The 24,219-nt window shown below is 59.0% G+C and overlaps 1 protein-coding gene across 6 annotated transcripts; it reads right to left on the bottom strand.

The window, feature by feature from the left end:
• Nucleotides 1–3,610: 3,610 nt before the first annotated feature.
• Nucleotides 3,611–13,273, bottom strand: CLCF1 (cardiotrophin like cytokine factor 1). Of its 6 annotated transcripts, none has more exons than XM_070359931.1 (4): nucleotides 13,085–13,273; nucleotides 11,809–11,907; nucleotides 6,889–7,055; nucleotides 3,611–5,068 (listed from the first exon to the last, which is right to left on the bottom strand). In XM_070359931.1, exons 1-4 carry the CDS (start codon nucleotides 13,098–13,100, stop codon nucleotides 4,574–4,576), a joined length of 777 nt encoding a protein of 258 aa, XP_070216032.1. In that variant the 5' UTR covers nucleotides 13,101–13,273; the 3' UTR covers nucleotides 3,611–4,573. The 6 variants fall into 6 exon arrangements, with proteins under 6 accessions (XP_070216032.1, XP_070216035.1, XP_070216036.1 ...); XM_070359934.1 differs by lacking the exon at nucleotides 13,085–13,273 and adding an exon at nucleotides 12,717–13,065 and having other exon boundaries at nucleotides 3,612–5,068; XM_070359935.1 differs by lacking the exon at nucleotides 13,085–13,273 and adding an exon at nucleotides 12,747–13,065 and having other exon boundaries at nucleotides 3,612–5,068.
• Between the last annotated feature and the right edge of the window lie 10,946 nt (nucleotides 13,274–24,219).

Raw genomic sequence — 24,219 nt, 5'->3', positions numbered from 1 at the left:
ATGCTGTCTAGGTTGGTCATAACTTTTCTTCCAAGGAGCAAGTGTCTTTTAATTTCATGGCTGCAGTCACCATCTGCAGTGATTTTGGAGCCCCCCAAAAATAAAGTCTGTCACTGTTTCCACTGTTCCCCCCTCTGGCTATAATATCATACTTAAGAGGTGGAACATGAGATAACCAGTGACACTAACTAATGAAGATAACCAGTGAAAACTCATCACTTCTCCTGAAGCATCTGTGGATGGAGAACCCATGATAAACCCATTCACAGAAAATCCTGATGAGCTGTGGTTTGTCAGGAGCTGCCTGCCCCATGGTCCACAGGGCCAAACCCCAAAGAAAGACTCAGCACTGATGTCATAGTAAGGAACTATTTGGGGGAAAATGCCCTTTCCGGCTAGGTTCTCCTCTGTGTCCACTGCCTGCTCCCCCCTCCCCACCGCCCGCCAACCATTTCCCTCTGCTCCCACCCAGCACCCCTGCACACAACTCAATAGCTCACAGCCACTCAACATGCACTCTCTAGCCCTCTGGAGCCTCTCACCCCTTGATTCTCTGCCATCCCTGCCTTGCCAGTTCTCAACCTTGGGAAATAGCCTCTCTTCACTCTGTCCACCCCCTCTGGCCACCTCTGGCTCTCTAGGAAATGTCAGAGAATGTCACAATCCTGCTGATGAGTCCACAGCAGAGAGGTGTTTGCTGACCTCACTGGTGCCCCAGCAGCCCTTTTGATTCTCCTCTGCCTGTCCCTGATTCCATCCCCCAAACTTCTCAGTCCTTCTCCCCCACCACCCCTCACACAGCAACAACGTGTCCTGACCTCCTGCAGGTAAAAACGCCCACAGCAAACCACCCAAGCAAAACACCTCCCGTGATTCTGCTGCTCACTCTAGAGATTCCCTTTGCCACTAAACTCTGGAAGGAATAGGTTTATTCTTCCACCTTCCTTCTTACCACCTCCTTCTTTAATCTCACAATTCAGTGTCTCTCAACTGCTCTTGCAAAGGTGGCCTAGGACTCCCTGGTGACCAAAGCCAATGCAGTTTCTCCCCCCATCTCCTCTCCAGTCTCCTGGGGCTGCCTCTTTGAAATGCTCTTCCCTTGGCTTTTCACATACTGTTGTCTCTACGCTCTTCAAATCAGATCATCGCTCTTCAAATCAGATCATCGAGTACTTTATCACTGTGGGGAAATGCTTCAAGGATGCAACAATGAATACATGGTGGAGCCTGCCCTCAGGATGCTACCTGGTTAAAAAGGAGGTGGACACAACCAGCCCTGGTCCTGCCCACCCTCCAGGAACGGTGTCAGATCCCCCTCAGGAGCACCCACTGTGTCCTGGGTGCTGGGAATACAGTGGGGACTGCAGACGCCACTTCCTCCCCAGTGGAGCTCTCAGACCAGCAGGGCCCTTGCCTGCCTGGATGCCATCACTCCTTCCTTCAAATAGTATTTCCCCTGCGTCTTTCTGCACTTAATCAAATTCTGCCTTGGATTCTAGCATTTGGCAGGGGGTGGGGATGGGACGGGGGCTGGTCCCTTTTCCTGGATTGTTTAGTTCCACACGCTAATTGAACACCTTCTTTGGGCTTGAGCTTGAGCCTGAGCTGCATGCTGGAGAGGGAAATGGGGAAGACTCAGAATCTGCCCCCAGGAAGCACACAGTAGGCGGGAAGCACCTTCCTTCAGCCTGCATCCTGTTTAGCCCCTTGCCTGGTGCCTCACAGAACAACCACTGCATGGAGACAGCCCAGATGCCCTTTTCTTTCTATTTCCTTAGGCTGGCGGGTGGTGGGACCTGCAGGTGTCCCTGGGCACGCCTGGACCCCTCAGGGTGGGTGTGTTCTCCCCCTTGGGTCAGGTGACTCAGGGACCTTTGACAGAGCCCGGCTCACGCCACCCACAAGCAGGTTCGTGGCTCCCGCACCTATACTCCCAGATCTCCCGCTTCCAGTGACTCTGCACTTGTCACCACCTCCCAGGGTCTGTCTGCAAGAGCAGGATTTTGTGCTTTTGTTTCTTATCGGCTCAGGCGAGCCCGGTTTCTTCCCAGAGAGACTTTGGGCTCTGTAAGGGCAGCAGCCAAGTCAGGTCCTGGCCTTCTTTTGGCTCTCCTACACCAGTTAGCACAGTGATGGGCAGGTAATTAGGTCTTTAAAATATCTGTCAACTGGTTGACATCACCCTCATTTGTTACTCCCTTCACTTAGGGCACTGTCTGCAAGAGGCCCTGGTAAAATATCCCCATGTTACCTGGGAACAATTAGCACATGGATCCACCCAGCAGCTCTTCACCAGAGCATCCTGATATGCTGACATCAGTCATCTGTGATTATGGATCCTTGGCACCTCAGCCAAGCATCTTACTGTCATTGTGTCTCTTATCCCTTCCAACATTCTTATAAGGGTGTTAATTTTACCCATTTTACAGATGGGGAAACTGGACAGTAGAGAGCTTTAAATCATTTGTCCAAGGTCACCCAGCTGGTAGGTTATGGACCTGGAATTTGAGCTTAGGTCATCCTTGATTGGGCTTCCCAGGTGGCTCAGGGGTAAAGAATCTGGCTGCCAAGCAGGTAACGAGGCTTCGATCCTTGAGTCAGGAAGATCCCTGGAGAAGGTAGTGGCAACCCTCTCCAGTATTCTTGCCTGAAAAATCCATGGAGAGAGGAGCATGGCGGGTTACACTCCATGGGGTTGTAAAGAACCAGACGTGACTGAGCGACTAAACAACATCATCCTTGAACAGCGTCTGTCTTATTTGCTTGCATTGCAGTGTGAGTTCTTCTCTCTCCTCTATTAATTTTATGTGGAAGAGCAAAGTGTAGAATCACAGCTGAAGCTTGTGACTTGGCCTCAGTCTGTCACGCTCCATGGGAGATGGAAAGTGTCTAGATGGTGAGGGTTACTGCTGGGGGCTCAGACAGGTAGCCCCAGGTGGGGGTCCTGGGGAAGCTGAGGGGCTTGGAGAGAGAGTCAGAGGGCAGACAGGCAGCTTTGCACAGGGACAGACCTACAGGACCACTAAAGTGAGCCAGAGGAGTAAGGTGGATTAGCAAAGGCTGGGAGGAGGAAAGGAAGCGACAGAGGGGAAGATATTTGGGAGGACTTCTTGGACAGCAAGATCAAACCAGTCAATCCTAAAGGAAATCAACCCTGAAGACTCATTGGAAGGACAGATGCTGAAGCTCCAGTACTTTGGCCACCTGATTCGAAGGACCAACTCACTGGAAAAGACCCTGATGCTGGGAAAGACTGCAAGCAAAAGGAGAAGGGGGTGAAAGATGAGATGGTTGAGTCCACTGACTCAATGGGCATGAGTCTTGAGCAAACTCAGGGAGATAGTGAAGGACAGAGAAGCCTGGTGTGCTGCAGTCCACGGGGTCACAGAGTCAGACATGACTGAGGGACTGAACAATAAGAGGGTGGGTGAGGGGCAGGAGCGTCTCCCCAGTGGACACGTGGGAGAGAGCCTCTTCCCCGGCTCGGCCTCTCCTGGGCTAACTCTTGGGCTTCTGGCCCTTCACTAGCAGGTGTGGGAGCCTAGGGCTGGGGGTGGGCAGAGGAAAGGCCAGGAGAACACGGATGAGAGCCAGGGGTGGGGCGAGGTCAAGCAAAGAGATGACATTCTGGGGCAAGCATTTTATTTGTTAATACAAGAATAGAAATTCTGCAATAAATATCATCTAATAAATAACATCTCCAAATAAATAAATATTAATACAACAAACTTAAAAGAGTCATGAGTTGGGTGGGGCTGGGGGGCAGGGCCTAGGGGAGCTGCCCCCATACCCCGAAATGCTACCACAATGTAAACTTTCAGGAAATTCTGTGGCTGTGGCTATGGTTGCCCTCCCCAGCCTGGGCAACCCACAGATACCCTGGGAAAGGGGGCGGAGGGGAGGCACCCTGGAGCTGGCAAGGAAATCCAAGGCCATGTCCTTCTGGATGACACCCTGTGCCACGGATCACCTTGGTGGCCCCTGGGTCCAGTCTGTCCCTGCCCCTCTGCTTTCAGTATCACCTCCATTGCAGACCCCACCTCTTCCATTTCTCATCCCATCTCTTCCGTCTGGACTTGGCCACCGTGTGTTTCCTGAACTGGATGTATTGAGTTGTTTGAGGGGTGCGGGAGCAACACCCATCTAAGGAGAGCAGGGCAGCCAAAGGGTTTCACCCCAGAAAGGCACATGTGATGGTGCCCCCCCTCTCCCTGCCCTACAGGCATGCTTCCTGGAAGTGCCACTTGAGGGGCTGAGTGGGCACTGGCAAGTGGTGGGCAGGAAGCAGGAAGCTGCAAGAGCCTCACGCCAACTGCAGCCACTCTGGGTGCCCTTGAGCATGACGTCCTGTGGAAATGGGATGGGGCCTATTGCACCTCTTCCTCAGACCCGTAGGACTTAGGGAGGCCAGGAGGGGATGGGCCTCATTGCATCACACCATCCTCCAAGTCCAGGGAGGCTGGAGGCTCACGGCTTCAGTCTCCTGGCTCAACGAGTGTTGGTGTACGCGTTTCTCCCTCCTAGAGTGGGAGCAGGACTGGAAGGAGGAAGGGAAGGAGAGAGTGGTCGGAGATCAGAAGCCACGGGCCTCCAGGTGTAGGGTGACTGCGGTGGCCGGAGGCTGCATCTTCTTCTTGAGTCGGTTGAAGTCCTTGGCTGAGCGCCACAGCCAGGTCTGCAGCTCCTTCAACAGCCAGAAGTCGTCCATCTTCTGGAGGAAGTCACTGTGGGCAGGGCCAGGGGCCCAGGTGGGCTCAGTCCCGGGCAGAGGCTGGGGCAGCGGGTAGCCCAGAGCTGCCATGACGCCCGCGATGCTGCCCAGTAGGCCCTGGAGGCTGGTGCAGAAGTGGGCCAGGCTGCGGCGCAGCTCGGCCGTGGCGGCCTGGCGGTTGAGGCCCCGCAGGTAGCACAGGAGGTGGCTGTAGGCCTCGTAGTTCTGGGTCAGCCGCAGTTTGTCGTTAAGGCTTCGCCACACCTCCAGGTTGACAGTGGCCTTGGGCAGAGTCTCCACCCCCAGCCGAGGGGGGTTGAAGTCAGGCTCGTTGAAAGGGGGGCCCAGGTAGTTCAGCTGTGAAAAGGAGAGGACGATGGGGAAGGAGGGGGGCGGAGGAGCCGGCTGGCCTGCTGGGAGATGCTCGCCCCCAAAGCTTCTATTTCCTGCGTCCCCTGACACTGGCCCCATCTCCATTCTAGGCCTCCCCTAAGTTTCTCCAGGGATGTCATTGGCATGGAGGTGACAGTTGAAGCAACGAGGGCGATGAGCTCCCCTATGGAGAAGTGCAGAAAGAGAAAAACACGCAGGAGAAACTCAGGAAGGACGTGCTGACTGGCTGAGAGCACAAGCCTTGGGACAGCGCCCCGTGGGGGGCAGGGCAGAGCGGAAGAGGAGCCCTGAGGACCCAGGAGGCCAGGCCACAGAGGTGAAGGTGGACCAGGAGAGTGCAGGGCCAAGAAGAGGAGCTCGAGAAGGCAGCAGGGCTCAGCAGCAGGGCTGCAAAACAGAGAGTGAGGACAGTGAGGCTCAGGAACACCGCTGGGCTTGGCAAGAACCAGGTGCCTGACGACCTTGGAGAGAACCGTTCCAGTGGCCTGGAAGCCAGATTGCAGGGGTTAAGGAGTGAGTGGGTGGAGAGGAAGTGGAGGCAGAGGGTGTAGACCACTCCTTCAGGGAATTTGGCAGGGAAAGCCCGGGGAAGAAAAAGGGTCAGGAGCTGGAGCGGGTAGCAGAGTCAAGCAGAGGTTTCCTGGACGGGAAGGCAGAAAGGAGAGCGGGTGGGAAGGCAGAGGGCCGGGGGGCACCCAAGCTACGCCTGCCCCTGACAAGCCTGGGCCACTCGCTGGAGGGCAGGGGACATGGTCCTCGCTGAGGCCCCCAGAGAAGGGCTCAGAGGCGCAGGGCTGCCGGAGGCAGAAATGGGCCATCTCAAGAGCTGGGCAGGAGGAAGGGTGTGAATACAGTCTAGGGACGAGGACAGAATCTTGCCAACCCTCAGGGGAGAGGCCTGGGGCCCAGGGAGAGGGCAAAGGAGCCGGCTCAGCTGGGAGAGAGAGGGAGAAGCAAGAGGCGAGGCCTGGGATAGGCAACCCCAGGGGGAGGTTCACACGCTGACAAGCTCAGAGACAAACTAATTTCCTCGGTGTATCCTGGGGCTGGAGCCAGCTCCCCCGCCACCCTCCTCCCCCTGCTTTCCCTGGCTCCAGAGTAGGGTCTGGGATGTGGAGGAGGAACACGGGAAGAGGGGCCAGTTCCCCACGGTCCTCGGCAACCCCGACCCTCCTCCCTTCTCTCTTGGGCTCTCCGAGCACCTCCGGACCGCACCCAGATCCTTATGGCATAGCTTGCATCCACATCCTGAACCCCCTGCCCCTCCTGGCCGGGGTTCCCTACAGCCCCCTTTTCTCCCCAAGTCCCCCTTAGGAGGCCCAGCCAGGATGGGAGAGGCAGACAGAAGGGAGGCCCATGGGTTCAGAGCAGCAGGGCCCCAGGTCTGGGGCAGAGACGAGCTGGAACACAGGCATGGGGGGTGGGGCCCTCCAGCCCCACCCAGCCCCACCCGGGCAAGAGACACCACAACACGGTGTAAACAGAGGAGACTTCCCTGGCCCTCAGGGGGAGGCGGGCGGCTGGGCCGGCAGCCAGTGCGGCAGTGGGCCAAGGCGGGTGCAAGGCCTGCCCACATGCCTGGTCCTGGGGCCAGGGATGGGGAGGAGGGGGCACCTTCCCCAAGAGGGAGGGCAGGAGATGGGCCAGCCAGGGGGACTCCTGAGAGCCCAAGCCCCTCCCCGTCACCCCGTCATTCACCAGGACCCCCCCTCTCTTGGTGCTCTCTCTTCTCTTAGCCCCGTTCTTCACCCAGCTCCCAGCCCCTGAGCAGCCCCGATACTCACATAGGTCCCAGCCAAGCTGCGGAGCTGGTGCTCCAGGTAGCGGGTGAGGTCATAGGTTTTCTGGATGGAGGGGCCGGGCCCCGGGTCTCCTGTGCGGTTGAGGGCTGGCACTGCAGGGAGCTGCCAGAGCACGGTGCACAGACACGCGAGCATCCCCCACGAGTCCCCTGTGGACAGGGCAGTGAGGAACCTGAGGGTGGCCTGGCCTGGCCCAGGAGGCAGCTGGCAGGTGTCTGTCCCCACCTTGGGTGGGAGCAGGGTGAGGGTGGGACACCAGATGGGAGCAGGTGGAATGGAGCGGCGGGCGGGGGGGGGCGGGCGCTTCCTGGTCTGAGAGAGTGTTCATGGAGGCATATTTGTGTTTGAGGACGAGGGCTTGGCCTGTGTGTCTACCAGGAGATACTGGAGAGCATTTGTGTGTCAGCTAAGAGTCACCGTGAGTGTGTGTGTGTGTGTGTGTGTACGTGGGGGGACAGGCCGAGGGACTGCGAATCAGAATCAGTATTCCCAGGTTCCAGCTGTACCTTGGCTTTCTCTCCCACCCTCTGCAGCTTAGGGGGAGCCCAGGGGTTGGGAAACAGCACGTGTCAGAGATTCAAGTTGAGAGAAGTCAGCCCTGAGAGGGACACGCAAGAGGCAGCCACGAGTGGGAGTTGAGCCAGAGGTAGGACGCAGGGTCAGACCACCAGGGTCAGAGGCAAGGTGTAGCTGTGGACACCAGGGCCGGGCGGGCTGAAGGACATGGGGCTGGCTTGGGTGGGTGGTGGGGGGCTATATTCTGGGATTTGATTCCAGTGCGTGAAAAGTATAGGATCGAGTTAGACTGAAGGAAATGTGGTGTTCGCTCTGAGAGGCTGGCTGCAATGAGATTTGCCCCCATGCTCCTCTAGGGTATCGGATGGGAAAAAGTTAGACCTGAATGAAACCTGGGGATCGGTCTGCCGTGAAGACAGGCCGGGGGTGGGGTGGAGACAGCATGAGACGTATTTGATGAGTCCCGCTTGTCCACTGGCGGTACTGGAGAGTTTGGGCCGCGCAGGGTACCAGGACCAGGGGTCAGAGCTGTGAGGAAAGGCTCGACCATTGGGAAACATGATGTTCCCAGCTTTTAGGTGAGGTTCAAGGTCAAGAGCACTAGACCAGGATTCAGTGGGCCTTGGGATTGGCAGTGGCAATGAGGGTTAGGAGAGAGTAAGGCTGTAATTGGCACTGGGCTAGATTAGGTTTAAGGACTGGGTTCCTTTTAAAGTTTCAGGTTAGTTTATTGGGATCTGGCTGACTGAGTGTGGCTGAGGTTTCAGTCCAGCTGGGGGATGTGGTTAGGTTTGGTCAGGGAGAGGGTTGGCTGGGGCTGACGTTTGTGCATCTGTTGGTGTAGCTGTCTGATGGGGTGATACATGGTATGTCACTCAGAGTAGGGCTAGTTTGGGTTTTGAGCTTGGGGAGGTGTGAGGTCGAGAGTGGTTTCCTTCTTTTATAGATTATATCCTGTCAAATTTTCTACAATGACTTGCTTTGATAGAAATAAGTTGGATATGGATTTAACAAATTGATTGTAGTTAAGATTTATGGTAAGTGTGGAGTTAGAATTAACACCAGGTATGTTTAGACTTAGTCATATGCTTGGTCAGGGGTTTAGAGAGGGTTGCAGCCTCGGAGGGTTTAGGATTCACGCGGTCTGGAAGGTCTCTGTGGAGGGCAGGGCTCAGGTGCGACCTGCAGTGGCCCGCTGGTCAGTCTGACTGTTTCAGATGCTTTACCGGCTGGCTGCACTGATGGAGCACGGTAACAGGGCGCCTCTAGTCTCAGGGATTCTGCTGTGTTGAGTGAAGGGCTCTTGCTTGAGGATACGTGTGTGTGTGTGCATGCATGCACACATGCACACACGTGCCCCACCCATGTGTGTTTCAGGACAGAAGGCAGGGCCAGACCCATAACTGCTGCCTAGGGAGACAGGCTCCCCTTTTCCTCTTCTCCATCTGTAGCCTGTGGCTTCCCTCCCAAATGGTCCTCTCCTCATCCTTCCTTTCCACCCCTAGCTCTTGCTGACTCTGAGTTCCCTTCTTTTTCCTCCCCACCCCTCTCTTTTTTTGGCTGCACTGAGCAGCATGTTGGGGGGATCTTAGTTCCCCAAGCAGGGATCAAACCCATGCCCCCTGCAGTACACACTTTGAGTCTTAACCACTGGACCACCAGGGAAGTCCCCCTGAGTTCCTTTCTATTCCCTGTTCTTGACATCCCAGACAACTCCAGGCCCTTCTCTGCTGCCCTCAGCCTGGCTGGCTGGCTGAGTGCCCAGGATCCTATGGGCACAGCGAGGGGTTAGTTTCAGGGGTTGCAGACCTGCTGAGCAGGGAGCAGCCCTTCTGGGACTGAGTCTGGTCTCTTCTCGCAGTTAGTGATGACGCCGAGGGTCCCAGCAGAATCAGCAGTTAGGAGCTAGGCTCGGCTCTTTACCCCACCCTGCTCTGGGCAGCCCTGCCAGCCAGAGATCTAGGACTGGGCGCTGCCTGGCACACAGAGGGTGGGGGCAGGGGGTCAGGAACCCAGTTCTGGGCCTTGTTCTTCCCTTCCCCTCTGGGCCGTGTGGGACATCCCTGGGGAGGACTGGCTCCCTACACAGGGACGGCACAGGGAGAAGCCTCTGGAAAAACAAGAGCAAAGTCATCTGGGCAGAAAAACGGCTCATGAAATTAACCAGACAAGGCCGGTGTTTCCAGGAATATTTCAGTTCTGAGGTAACTGTGTCACTGAAGGCTGGGGGGGAGTGGGGGGAGAGAGCTGAAGGATCTGAGGGATCGAGAGGGAAGGAGCCTCAGAAATCCAGAGGGAGAAGAGGCAGGAGGGGAGTAGAAGGCCAAAGGGCTCTCCTCTGTTGGGATGGCTGCTGCTCTGGGCAAGATGTCCCACCTCTCAGGCAGCAAAACTGAGAGCTGTCTGGGCAGAGAACACCTGTGGGTCAGCCTCGGGCCCTGGGCTCCCTGCAGCCTGCCTGACTCCCTCGGAGGGCAAGTGCTGGGGCACCCTGGAGTCCTCACACTCCCCCTCCAGGCGCAGGGTATGCAGGTGGGCCGGCCCCTGGGGGGCTGTGTCCTGGGCCCCCTCCCCCAGCCCTGGCCCCCAGCCCGGGCCCCCGCCCCAACTCTGCCTCTGGCTGCTGCCCACTGATTGTTTACATCCCGTCTTCCCCTGTGTTTATAAATCCGGCTGAGCACGTGAGGAGCTAATGAGAGCAGCTCACATTTCCTGCTGCGGGGGCCCCCCGCCACCCCCCCATCCTGGCCCCCGCCCCGGCCAGCCCCTAATTCCATCCAGATCCCTGGGCCCTGGGAACCAAGGCCCCCCTCATGAACACACACACACACACACACACACACTTAGCCCACGCACGCGCATGGCCACCCTGACACGGCTGCACAGGCAGGCAGACCCCATGGACGCCTATCTCTAGGCAGCTGCCCCCTTCAGCCCGTCTCCCCAGTCTGACCTCAGTCAGGAAAGATAGGGGGCTCAGCAGTGCACACGAGCCAGGGCAGTCACAGTGGGGAGGACCGGTCAGCCAGGAGACTCTGCACCTTGGACTGGTGGCTCAGAGCCGTCAGCCCGACAGGTAGGAGCTGGGAGGTGCTGCCCAGAGGTGCAAGGAAGAGTGAAGGCCCTGCCTTGAGGCCAGGCAGGCCCAGCACCCTGGTGACCTCAGAGGGGTCAGCAGGGGAGCACCTCGGGAACGCAGCCACTGAAGGGGTGCTGGGTCCACGGTGGCGGGAGAGTCAGGGAACGGCCCTGGGGGCCACCCCCCAGACCCCCTTCTCAGAAAGGCCCAAAGGAACAGCCCAACTTTCCTGGTCTTCTGAGCTGGCTGCACCTCCCCTGTCTTTCTTCTCTCCCTTCCATCATTCTCTCCTTGGTTCCCTATCCCCCAGGCAACTGAGAAGAGGCTTAGGGAGTGGGTAATGGGTGGGCCCAGAAGTCAGGAGACCTCTCTGTCACCAGCCCATCCAGCGGCTGGCCTTGCGTGATGGGATCGCACTGTGCAGCTAAATTTCAAACCACGTGGCACTCCTGCTCTGCGTCCTCTTCAGCAGCCCCCTCCCAGCCCTTCTCTTCCAGCCTAAATGATAGAAGAGGAAACTGAGGCCCAGGGAAATAAACAGGTGGGCAGCCCACCTCCCAGCCTTGAGGAGTCCATTCCCAACCAGGAGTCGGGCTTTTGTTGGAGTCCAGAGTCAGGGTTGTGCCACAAGAGGACCCTGGGTGGAGCCGGGCAGAAAATCAGGCATGGTGGGGGTGCGGGAGCGCAAAATGAAGGAAATAGTCCAGCAATTGTGTGGGTGTGCTTGAAAGGGTGTTGTTATCCAGAGAGTGTGGGAGGGGCTCAGGGAGCTTACAGGAGCTAGAGTGTGAATAGACAGGTGGGATTGTGGGGAGGAATGTGAAGTGTCACTAACAGAGTAGCTAGTGCCGAGGGGGGTGTGCAAAAGTGTGAGCGGACAGCGCAGGGCTCTGCCAGGGGGAGAGGGAGCCATCACACCAGCTGGGAGGCAAGGCCTCTCAGGGCTGCAGCGGGACAGTCGCTGCCACCTCTGCCTGGCGCCTGTTTCCTCCCCCCGGTTGGCTCCAGGTCAGCGAAGGTGTCTGAGCCAGTGAGGGCACCGGGTCTGCTCTGTAGGCGCGGGGGGTGTATCCCCGAGTCCCGCGGGGAAGGGCAGACATGTGCTCCCGCAGCTGGGGAGGGGGCTCCATGGGGACAGGGAAAGCATAGAGGTGTCAGCCTGGAGGGGTCAGGGTCAGAGAGCGCCCGACCGAGGAGCGCGTCCAGTCCCCCCACCCCGTCCCACCACAGCCGCTCTCCGAGGCTCGGACCTCGCCGGCCAAGCCGGACCTCCAGCCGCCCCTCCCCTCCCGGCAGCCCCCTCCTACCCCAGAGGGGCGGGCCGGGCCGGGCGCAGGAGGAAGCGGGGACGCGTCCTCTGGGAGGTGGGAGTCTGGGGAGGGCATCTGGAGCGCAGAGCAGAGTCGCTGGGAAGGAAGGTGGGGAGAACCGGGATGAGGGGACTCGGGCGAGGCCCGGGGCCTGGGGGTTCCCTCGAGGGGCTCGGCCCGCTCGCCCGCCCTCTCCCCTCGGCGGTGACCTCTCGCTCCTGGCCCCCTCCCTGCGGCGGCGGCGGCGCCTTCCCCCTGTGTGGCCCCGGCGCCCCCGGCCCCGCCCCCGGCCCGCTCCCGCCCGGTCGCTCCCTTCCCGGCGGCGGGGGCGGGGGCGGGGTCCGGGGGCGCCGGGGCTCCGGGCTCGGCCGGGCCGCTGCCCTTTCCCGCGCCGTCCACTCCCTGCCCGCCCTCCCGCGGGCCGCCGGGGCCAAGCGGCCGCCGCCGCCGCTCCCCCGCCGGTGACAGACTTTGCTGCCCGGTCCGGCCGGGCTGCGCCCGCCACCGCCCCCCTCACCAAGCCCACCCTCACTAATCACTCCCAGGCCACTGCGGGCCGGCCCGGGGGGCTCGCGGCCGCCGCCCGGCCCCTACCTGCCGCCGGCTCGCCCGCCACGGGCAGCATGGTGGCTCCGGCCGCGCGGCGCGCAGCGAGGAAGCCGCGACTCCCGCGGCCCGGCCCGGACCAGCCCGGCGCGGCTCTGCCCTCCGCCCTCCTCTCGCCCGCCCTCCTTCCCGCCCTCCCCTCCCGGCGGGCCGGGGAGGGAGAGCGGCGCGGCCCGAGGTGTCGGCCTCCCCTCGCCTCCCGTCGGCCCGGCCTCGGACTCCCCCGAGCCCCCCTCCCTCCCGCCCGCTTCCTCTCCCGGCCCCCTCCTCCTCCGCGCGCGCCGTCTCCTCCCGCAGACCCGCTCCTTCCTCGGACTCGCTCTCCCGACTTTGGCGCGGGGCTCGGTCCTCCGCGGTCCCGGGACCCCGCCTCGCCGGGCTCCAGGTGGCCGCCTCCCAGGTCTGTGGGTCGCCCGGGCTGCCCGCCGCGCTTCGGCCACCTCCCGGCCCCGCCGAGCGGACTCCAGGAATGCCGCGTCCCCGCCCGGCCCCTCTCGAGGGCGCCCGGCCCGTGCCCCCCCGCCCCGGCCCGAGCCCCGCAGGCGGGGGCAGCGCCCGGCTCCCCGGCCCGGCCCCGGCTCGGGACTCCCCGGGGGAAGGACGGGAACCGGATCTGGCGGCTCCCGGGCGGGGGCGGGGGCCGGGGCCTCGGACGCCTGGCTCCTACCTGCTCGGAGGTCCATGGGGCTGGGGGCCGGGCGGGCCGGGCGCGGCTCCTCTCCCGGAGGCTGGCGGAGTGGGAGGGCGAGCCGCGGCTCCGGCGAAGCTTTAATAATCCCATCCGCCAGGCCCACTCGCAGGTTTTTTTCGCTCGGTTTCGATTTTTTTTTTTTTTTTTTCGGTGTGGGACATTCTGCAAACTTTTTTTTCTGACGTGTAAAGCTGTAACCACAAATTGTAGCGGCCCTCCCCGGGGTGGGGGGAGGAGGGGGGAGGAGGGAAGGGAGGGCTTCTGGGGCTCCTCTCCCTCCCACAACACTGAGGGGGGGTGAGGTGAGGCGAGGCTGCGGCGGTACCACCCCGGGCCTCCTGGGGGAGGGGGCGGGAGGGCATCCGTCCGTCGGCAAACTCCCCAGGCAGGGGACTGAGCTGGCCGCCCCTTTTCTTCTCCCTGGGTGTCGGCCTGGGGCGCCGGCCCCCAAACCCCGGCGGGGTCCCGCTCTCACCCTACCTCTGCCTCAGCATCTCTAACCTCCCCACCCTCACTCCCCACCCCCCACCCCGAGTAAACGCAATGACACATTCTCCCAAATGCCAGCGAGCTGGCTTCGAAGCAAGTGATGGTGTTTTTCCTGCTGCCCTTTGTCTGGGCTGACCGCCCCCCTTGCCTATTGTCCCGCCGCCTGTCCCATTTCCAAACGCCGAGGCTAAGCGAGGCGCCCGGGCTGGGGCAGGTGACTAACCAGCTCACAATGCCCCTCCCCCGGTGGGGGGGCGGGTAGAGGGCACCACAGGCCCACTGCCCAGTGCGGAGGGAAGAAGAGGGCACTTGGCAGAGGGTTCTTCCCTCCAGTTCACAGGGTTCTGCATTCTTCCTGCCCCTGGCCAGGAGAGTGCTTATGGGTGGGGGACTCGTAATTCATTAATCAGCACGAGGCACCGGACCAGTTTCAACACCAGAGGTTTCAGGGGTGACTCAGCGAGACCGCTTGGGTGCAAGGCGATGGAGAGACCCAGAGTCCCCACTTGTGAAATGCTTTCCCATGAAGACTCTGCTTTCTCCTGCCTTTGGAGTTGGGGCTGTGGGCTTTCTGGGTGGTGGGGTAGGGGTGGCTGGGCTGTGAAGTGCCCTCTGTCCATCCTTCCCTCGAGACTGGACAGGGACTCGCCAAGCGAGATCCCTAGGAGACCCATAAGCCCAGACCCTCCCTGGAGGGTCTCCCTCTCTCCCTGCACAGATGACTGCCAAGGAGAGTGCAGAGGAAACGCTCTCATCTGGGGGCGTGCAGACATCCCCACTCCACTTTTCTTTGGTCATTTGGTCTCCAAGGCTTGAATGCTCTAGAGGGCCAGACCACCAATTAAATCACTTGGTAATAAGTTGCTTTTGTTGTAGTCTATTTGCCGCCCCAAGGAGGGAAAGGTGGTGGTGGGCCAGACCTGCACAGTGACTCCTCTCAAGAAAGGCATCAGAGCCTGTGCCCACCACGCCCGCCCTGGTGCCCCCAGAGAAAGAAGGGTACCCTGCCGGCCCTGCTCTCGCCCCTCGAGGCTGCGGGTCAGAGAAGGAGGCACGGTCCTGCCCAGAGCCGGGTTCCCAGGGCAGCTCTTCACTTTCCTGCACTTCCAGAACTGAGGTGGGGGGGTGGGGGGGTGGGGAAGAAGTTTGTTTTCAATTACCTCACTGGAGTGGGACAGACTTTGTTGTTGGGTTTTTTTTTTCCCCCTTTCTTTTTTTTCCCTAAACGAGGAGAAAAAGAGCTGGGAAAGGGGACCTGGCCTGCGGTGGGGGGCAGGGGCTTTTCTTGGGAGTCAGGAACAGCTCTGATGAAACCTGCCTTGGGGGGGGCCCTTGGAGAAGTGCTTAGGGGGGCCTCCCCCCGCCCCTCCCCCAGCCAGAATGCTGGAGTTTCAATGACATTCTTGGCGGGCGAGCCCGAGGATCTTTTGATGCCCATGCCAAGGTCAAGGAGGCAGATGCCCAGTGGGTGACAGGCACTGAAACTGGCCAGGAGGTCTCCTAGCAGCTACCCTTTTGGAGGGAGGGGACAGGGGAGGGGGAGAGGGGAGCCGCTCAAGCCCTTCTCCCGGGGTTTGCAGCCTGCTCCTTGCAGAAAGTGTCTGCACAGACAATGTGGTTTGGATTTGGCTGAGCCCCTCAGCACCTTATAAAGCACCTTGCTGAGTCAGGGAGAAAGCAGCCCCAACACGGGAGAGAAGGAGGGGGCCAGGAGAGAAAGGGGAAGGAGGGAGAGGGGAGCTAAGGAGGGGGGCGCTGAGGGAAGAGGAGGGAGAACAGAGAAGGGACAGGGCAGGAAAGAGGAGACACAAAGAGACAAATCGGTAGGTGGGAGCGGGAAGGAGGGGGAGGCCGACTGAAGGAGGAAGAGGAACCCGGTTTAGTGGAAGGGGAGGGACGAGTCCATGCCCCCCACCCCCACCCCGGCAAATGTTCACCTTGGGAGTCTAGAAATCATTGGTTTGCAGGAACTGAGGGTTGCAATTCTGGAATGGGGACCCAGGCCAGCTGGTGCAGGGTCAAGTGGCTTTCCACATAGCCCCCCCAACCCCCCGCCCGGAGCTGGACACCCCAACCCCATGAGCTGGGGAAGCCCTGTTTTCCCTCTGCCTCTTGTCTGGACTTGCAGCCGTGCCCTCTCCCCTCACCTGGGGGGCGGGGGTGGGGGGGCAAGCCGCTCCCCTCCCCATCTTCCCCACTGCCCAAGGGAAAATCATCTCCATCTCCAAGCTGCCAGTGCCCCTCTGCCATGTCTGGGCAAAGGCAGCATGCCGGCGACGAGCTGCCAGTTGGGCCGGGGTGGGGGCTGGAATAAAGACAGTGTCTTTATTCTGCCAAATCCCCAAGGGGGTGGGCTGGTGGGGGTGGGGGTGGGGAAGGAAGAAGGGAGGGGTGGAGAATGGAGAGCCCCTGCAGGGTTTCTGTGGGGTGGCCTAGGCACAGGTGGCTGCCCTCTGATTTCCAGGTGGAGACCTTGGGGGAAGTTCCTGCTCCCCCGTGGCTCTCAGACAGGGAGGTTTGCCAGGGGCCCTTCCAGCTCTCACTGTCTGAGATTCCTGGTGGGGGCAGGGCAGAGGTGAGATGAGGGGATGCAGAGGGTGGGGGCAGATCCATCTGTCCCACGAGGGCTCCTACAGGCATTTCCTGAGCCCCAGCAGGGTGCCAGGTCTTGTAAAGGACAGGAAAACCCACCTCTGCCTTCAAGAATTTCAGAGTCTGGTGACAAAGGACACTCATTAAACTGAGATCTGAGAGAAGGCCAGCTCTGGGAGGAGGCGGAGCTTTTGGGTGGATGTGTGGCTGGATGGCAGGAGGGGTGGCTACAACCACTGGCTGAAGCCCTGAGGTCCCATGGGCCGCCTGACACGAGCGCGAGCGGGTGGAGCGGGTGGAGGGCAGGACGGGGAGTCAGGATGCTGGGCTTCCAGCTGGCTGGCGTGGCCTTGGGACAAGCCCGTCATCTCTCCGTGGAATGGGATATGACCACCTCCCCAGGGCATGGTGGGAGTATCCGTAAGCTGATGAGGAGGATGTTGTTCTGATACCCTGTCTGGCCTTCTTCCAGACTTCACTCCTTACCATCCGCAGGGGTTAGCCAGTCAGTCCTCAAAAGGTGTGTCTGGGTAGGGGGCAGGGCTGGCACCCAGAGATGACTGAGCTGCCCTCCAAGGGGGTGGGGGTGAGTCAGTCTTGACTCAGGGATGGGCTAGGGTTCCTCCCCTCCCTCCTGCCTCCCCACCTCCCCCCATAACTGGCACCCCCAGGGAAGGCTGTCTATATGCCCGAAAGACACCGTGTCCCACACAGCTGCAGAGTTGACACTGAAGGCCCCGTGGCCGCCAGGGTGTCCGGGGAAGGCTCTGGTCAGTGCCCTCTTGGTGGCTGAACAGGGGTGCAATACTGGAGAAGCCATGGAAGTGAGTGAGGACATCCATCCATCCATTCATTCATCTATTTGTTCACCAAACCTTCATGAGTTCCTGCTCCATGCCAGGCGCCAGGGACACAGAGCCGGAAGAGGACAGGAACCCTAAGAGGCCCTGGGGTCAGGGGGTGGAGGCCCTGCCCCAGAGACTGCCAGCCTGCTGCCATGCCTGGTGTTTCTCAGTGACGTGCTACTCTTTTGCACCTCTTGGGCTTAACTCATGACAAGTGTTAAGACACACTGAGCTCTCGCCACGAGTCAGGTCCTGTGCTAAGGCTTACGTGAATGATTTCACTCCATTCTTACAATAACCCTAGATAATAAGAACTGGTGTTTCCCCATGTGATACACGAGGGGACTGAGGCTTGGTAAGATGAAGTCACTTGGCTGAGGTCATGCCAGGAGGTAGAACCAGGGCTGGATCTGAGGGCCACTGGCCTTGAGCACGGCTCCCTCTTCACCATACCCACTATGCAGGGACCCTTGAGAAGAGAAGAGGTTGGATGCAGAGACAACAGCATGTGCTGAGCACCGCCTGGCTCAGTCAGTTCAGTTCAGTCCAGTCGCTCCGTCGTGTCCAACTCTTTGTGACCCCATGGACTGCAGCACGCCAGGCCTCCCTGTCCATCATCAACTTCTGGAGCTTGTGCAAACTCATGTCCGTCGAGTCGGTGGCTCGGAGGCATCCAACCTGGGGCGCCCTGGTCTCTTCAGGACACTAGCACACCCTCTGGGACAGAGAGTCCCCATGTGCCTGGAGCAGGAGGCCTGGGCTCTTCTGCCCACAGCCCCCACCCACGACTGATGGGCCAAGCACCCCATGTGGGCCTCCTGGGTCGGTGAGAGGCGCCAGCCGGGAGCACTTGCGTCCCTTCAGTAGATTCCATGAGCAGAGCATGGAGTTAGAACCACGGAATGAGCACTGAGCTGGGAGTCAGATAATGGTCTGCCCACAGAACCAGGACAAGGGCTTCCCTGTGCCTCCTGAGGGCCTGACTCTGTGGTCTGTAACATCCAAGGAGGGGCGCCCCTTCAGGGCGCAGGGGCCACAGAGGGCAGGACGGGGAGGAAAGGCAGCGTGTACTTCCCCTTTTCCTCCAAGGGCAGGAGCCCAGATGGCCTAAGCTGGCTGTGATGCCAGCAGAAACCCCAGGACCAAAAGGCTGCTCCTAGCTTAGGAATGGCCCTGCCCTGCCCCGTATCCCCCACCCGTGCCTGGACCAGCTTTGCTCCCAGCCCCCTGCCTCCTACCAGCGGAGAGGAACCCTGCTGCTTCCTGCCTCTGCCCTGCCCTATAGGGCGGGGCAGGGGGGGGTGGGGAGCTCGCTCCCCGCCCCCCACCCCATCTGCAAGGATGTCAGGGTGATGGATGTGTGAGGAGGGCAGGGCAGAAGGGACACCCCCAGCTGCTCCCCTCCGTCCGTCTGCCAGGAGCTTTCCCTGCCATTCTCCCGGATGTTCCGCTGCCCTGGCCAGCCCATGCCGCGGGCTCTGTGACTCTGTCTCCCCTGGCAGAGGAGTGGGGTTACCTCTCGCTGGGCTGGAAGATCCTTATCCTGCCCTGCTGAGTCACTGCCGGTCCCCCTCCCTCCCACCAGCCTTCTTCCTTCAGTCTTTCTCCAGACTGTCTGGGTTGCACAGGGGCCCCTGGGGGGGTCAGAGGACAGCCGGCAGCTGCTACCTCCTTGGGGCCATCCCAGCACGGCTGGGAGCTGCCTTCACCAGCTGCATGACCTTGGGCGAGTCACTCGACCCCTCCACACTCTGTCTTCTCTTGCATAAAACAGGGTGATGATAATGGTATCCTCCTCAGAATAAGGGATAATTGACTGGGCACGGCAACCCACTCCAGTATTCTTTCCTGGAGAATCCCATGGAACCTGGCAGGCTACAGTCCATGGGGTCGCACATCAGAAGCAACTTAGCACCCATGCAGTACTTAATACAAGTCAAACCTCTGGCACTTAACGTGCGACAATGTTACATATTATTATTTTCTCGCTCTGTCCTCCCGTCTCTGGTCATGGCACTGCCCTGACCACTGACCCCTGACCCCTGCAAGCCCCATGTTAATCTGCCTGCACCTTCTGTTCTTTCCCTTTGGCCTTCTTCCTGAGCCCTGTCCCCAGCACCCCTGCTCTGACACCCCACACCAGGCACAGACACGGAACCCTGGAAAGTTATAGAGCTGGGCTGCTGCTCAACTTTCCTCCAGCAGGTCCTGAGCATCAGCCTCGGCCTCCCGCATGGCTTCCTCGTAGGCAGTCAGCGTGTTGGAAGATGGACACAGGCACAGTGAGCTCGGAGGTGAGGAGGGGAGCCACCCGCCCCTCCCCCAGCCATCCCGGGTGCAAGCCCCCTTCTGTCTGTGAGGGGCTCCCCGTTCCCTGGCCCCAACAGACACCTTTCCGGGGCCCACCTCATGGTCCCCATCAGAGCCCCCCGAACACATCCGCTTCAGCTGCTGACTGCTGCAAAACTTGTTCAGTGAAACCGGGGCTCAAGAGCTCGGACAGGTGCGAGAAGGGCTGTGGTGCCCAGAAGGCAGGGGGCAGAGGTCAGGAAGATGTCAAGGGAAACTGTGAGGGTGGCTGGGGAAAGCCAAGTAGTTGGGGAACTGCACTTGGCCTGGAACGGGCTCCCGGGCCAGGAGGAGCTTGTGCTCGGGTCTTTGGGGCCCAGTCACCCCCAAAGCTGTCTGAAGCACCTCCTATATGTGCCTGCAGGACAGCGTGGTCCTATGGAGACCTGCACCCTGCCTGCCAGGGGCTGGGGTCTGCAGGGACAGAGGGATGATGGCTGCAGAGCCACCCTGCTCTTAATGAGTGGTCTCCTCCCTGCCCTGCCCTAAGCTCTCTGAAGTCTCTCCTCTCCCCTGCTCTGTAGTAAGCCCACCTCGGCCAGGGAAGATGGCTCTTGGAGCCCTCTCCCTTGGGTGCTTAGCGCAGTGTTGGACACCGACCTGGGACCCTTGGGTGCCCACTTGCCCTCCCCAGGGCAGCCTGGTCTCTAAGCTGGAAGCAGGAACTGGACACGGTGTCTGTCTCCCTCTGCTGGTCCCTGAGGGCACAGCCGGGCCGGGCCACTTTCCCAGAGTTGGCAGTGCCCACGGCTCCCCAGACAGCCGACGGCAAGCATTGGGGACATTGAGGCAAGGGCCTGGGAGTCAGACTGGGCTCCAGGCTGTAGGAATATGGACGCTGCCTCCCGGGTCCCTGTGGCCTGAAGCCTGCCTGCTACAAGGGCCCTGGGGTGGTCTTAGGGAGGCCAGGTCGTCTCCCTGATGTCTTCTCCACGGGCCAGCAGGCCCCAAACAACTTCCTTCCCTTCTAACCCATGAATGGAGCTGTCATCCACAGATTTATCTAAACCTTTTGTGAAGCTATTTCTATTTCCAGCCGAGAGCACATCTTGGGGTAATGAGTTCCATCGAGTCCTCCCCTGCTGGGGGAAACACGCTGCCTTTGATTTGTCCTGAACTTACCTCACTTGCGCTCCGAGGGGGCCCTGTAACTCCAGCATGCCAGGTTCTGCTGAACAAGCCTGAGCTTTCCCCTTCCCATCTGCGGCCTTAAAAAATTCCATCTCATCTCCCATTCACCTCCAGCCCTGCAGACAGAAGGGACCTGGTGTGTCAGCTGTGCTCAGAGCCTGGCAGTGCCAGCCCCCAGCAGCTGGCCAAGATGGCGAGGGGTCATCTTCTTCCCACAGTGGGGCAGAGGGCGCTCTGAGGGCCCAGGATCGAGCGGGCACACGGCCACCACCCTGTGCCTTTTCCCGGGCTGGCTGACTCCTGCCCCTACCCGAGCTCTTCCTCTGAGCCTTCTCCAGTTCCTGGCCTCCAGACTTTTCCTCTGTAAAGTTACTGTGGGGAGCGGTCCCTCCCCGTTCCTAGTGTGGATTCACCCTGGCCCCATCTGTGTTGATGATTTATTCTGTCCCTGGTCCCGACCCCAGAACACCGTGAGGGGCCACTCCAAAGGCAGAGAAGCCAGGACACAGTAACCAGAGTAACAGCAACACTGACCACGCGAATGAAGGGCTTTATGGACATTGAGAAGGTTAATCTTCACAGCCCTCTAAGATAGGGACTGTTAGCTGTTCCTCCCCAATTTACAGATGAGAAAACTGAGGTTCAGAGAATATAAAAGCAAAGCGTTCATTTGCACAGAACCTGAAAGTGATGAGGCCAGGATTCAGACTCAGGCACACAAGGGCCTAGAACCCCATGGTCCACCTCAACAGACAACGTGGCTTCAAGTCTTGTGAACTTTCAGAATCCGACACTCTTCGGTCATCCGACCCACGTTTATTAAACCACTGCTATGTGCCAAGCTTGTTCTGGTTGCTGGGAGAAATGCCAGGGAACAAAAAAGGCCCAGGCTGGGCTTGCCTCCAAGGGCTGGAGGCACCCAGTGTGCCACAAACCCATCGCATGTGGCCAAGTAGAGCCCCACCAGCTCAGCTCAGAACTCCCTCACACACTGGGAAACCCCGGCGTCACCACGCACAGCCCATTCCCCGTGTGTGCACACCTCATTTCCTGTGTGTGCACAGCCCAGTCTCGGCAATGTCAGGCCCTCTGGAAGGGATTTTTGTCCGGGGCTGTCTTTCCCACAGCTAGAAAAATGTGTCTAACATGTTTGTTTGTTTGTTTGTTTTTTAGTGTGTATTCAGATTGACCCTCTTAGAAATGTCTGTTTTAAAAATTATTTATTGACGGCTGCACTGGGTCTTCCTTGCTGTTCCAGGGCTTTCTCTAGTTTCGATGCGTGGCAGCTACTCTTGGTTGTGTTCGGGCTTCTCATTCTGGTGGCTTCCCTTGTGGAGCGTGGGCTCCAGGGCCGGCAGGCTCCAGGAGTTGTGATGCAAGGGCTTAGCTGCCCCTCGACAATGTGGGATCTTCCTGGACCAGGGATCGAACCCATGTCCCTTGCATCAGCAGGCGGATTCTCATCCACCATACCACCATGGGAAGTCCTAACGTGTGTTAGATGAATGAATTACTGAGCTCTGAGGAGTCTGTGATTTCAAACCTAACACGTTGGGTGAGAAGTGGCAGTTGAAATTTCCAGACAGATTATTATTTTAAAAGTTTGAAATGGTAACCACCTTCCTCCATTTCATATCTGCCTGAGACAGTCACACACACAACTACACAAACTCCCACATAATCACATACTGTGTACTTGCAGGAGGCCATCTCTAATGTGGGGTATGGTTAAGACTGTAAGAATGTAGGATTTTAAAAGCTCTTGAGACAGCATTTCATTCAACCCACTCACTTTGTCAAGGAGGAAACAGACCCAGAGAAGGGCCTTGACTTGCCTGAGGCCATCTGTGAGCAGGGCTGGAGTCCCCTGTGCCTCCTCCCTTTTGGACCTGGAAGGCCTTCTTGGCTACACCAACTGCCATCCTGGAGAGGCTGCCTGACCTCCGATGGGAGAGCTCCCTTCCAGCCCCACAGCCTGGGGGAGCAGGCCGGCCAGTTCCAGCTCTTCCCCAGAGCGGGGGTGGCTAGAACAGGGGCTCTGGGCAGTCGGAGGGCCCTCGGTGATCTCAGCACATCAAGTTGGGAAGAGGCATCTCATGCCACCAACCACATTGTACAGTCGCAGACACGGGAGGGACTCACCTGAAATCACAGTGGAGTCAGTGCTGAGGACAGACCAGAGACCCAGGACTCCCAATTCCCAGCTCTGAGCTCCTTTCTGGTGTCTGAGCCCTTCAGAAGGGCCAAGACCTTCCTGGCTTTGGCAGGGGTGTGTGCCTGCACGCACACACACACACACAGCTTAGGAAAGACTCATCAGAAGTCCAAAAGCATTTCTGTCTCCTCCCTCCGAACAGTCAAAGCTATGGTTTTTCCATTAGTCATGTATGGATGTGAGAGTTGGACCATAAAGAAGACTGAGAACTGAAGAACTGATGCTTTCGAACTGTGGAGGTGGAGAAGACTCTTGAGAGTCCATTGGACAGCAAAGAGATCCAACCAGTTAATCCTAAAGGAAATCAACCCTGAATATTCATCAGGACTGATGCTAAAGCTGAAGCTCCAAAACTTTGGCCACCTGATGTGAAGTCAACTCATTTGAAAAGATCCTGATGCTGGGAAAGATTGAAGGCAAAAGGAGAAGGGGGTAACAGAGAATGAGATAGCTGGATGGCATCACTGACTCAATGTACATGAGTTTGAGAAAACTCCAGGAGATGGTGAAGGACAGGGAAGACTGGCGTGCTGCAGTCCAAATGAGCAACTAGACAACTTCCTCCCCCCGGAGCCTTGCTCCAAAGCCTGGAGGCTACAGGACCCTATAGCCCTGTAAGAGGCAGGAGCAGAGACCCGGCTATTCGATGAGTCACAGCTCTCCTCCCTGCCTTCCAGGGAGTGCTGGATCTATCTCCTGTTCCAACTGGGCTGCTCAGGCAATGGCTGGGGGAGCAGTGGAGAAGCCATGAAGGCTCGGCTGATTCTCACTGGAATAATAAGAGACAGGGTGAGATCCAGGGAGGAGGAGCAAAGTAAGGAGGAGAATAACGAATGCTAGGTTCTTTGTGGGCAGGGTGTGGACTGGACAGAATGTGGGTGACAGCTATCATCCACGGAAGGGTAGGACTGTGGGCAAGGCTTGGAAATTTTCTTTAATCACAGCACTGTGCTAAGAGGCAACCAGAGTCAATTCAGTTTCACTTGGATCACACACCTATTCACTGAAGGACTTACTGATCACCTGCTGAGGGCCGGGCCCTGTGGGAGGTATGGTGACGCAGTAACAAACACAACAAACTCAGTCCTGGCCTCACAGGCTTGACATACTAGAGGCAGTACAGAAGTAGACACGTGTGAAATGACGTTGAGTTGTGCTAAATGCTGTAGATGACTCGGAGCAAGGGATTAGCTTGGGGGAGGGGGCCTGGAGTGGGGAGGCAGAGAAGGCCTATTTGAGGATGGGCACCTGAAGCTGAGCCCTAGGAAAAGAAGGTACCTGCATGTGAGAAGGGGGGAAGACCAGCTATCTCATCCTCATTCCAAGTGGTGGGAATAGCTTATGTGGAGAGCCCAAGGTGGAGAAGAATGTGGTTGCTTCAGGAAGTGGATGGGGCCAGCGCAGCTGCAGAGGGAGGCCAGAGACAGGTGAAGAGATGGGCAGGGCCAGCTCCTTCCTGCAGGTTTGGGGTAAGGGGTTTAGTTTTTGGT

Source organism: Bos mutus, chromosome 22 (assembly GCF_027580195.1).
Source record: "Bos mutus isolate GX-2022 chromosome 22, NWIPB_WYAK_1.1, whole genome shotgun sequence".
NCBI classification, from domain to species: domain Eukaryota; kingdom Metazoa; phylum Chordata; class Mammalia; order Artiodactyla; family Bovidae; genus Bos; species Bos mutus.
This window is presented reverse-complemented; position numbering and strand designations above follow the sequence as displayed.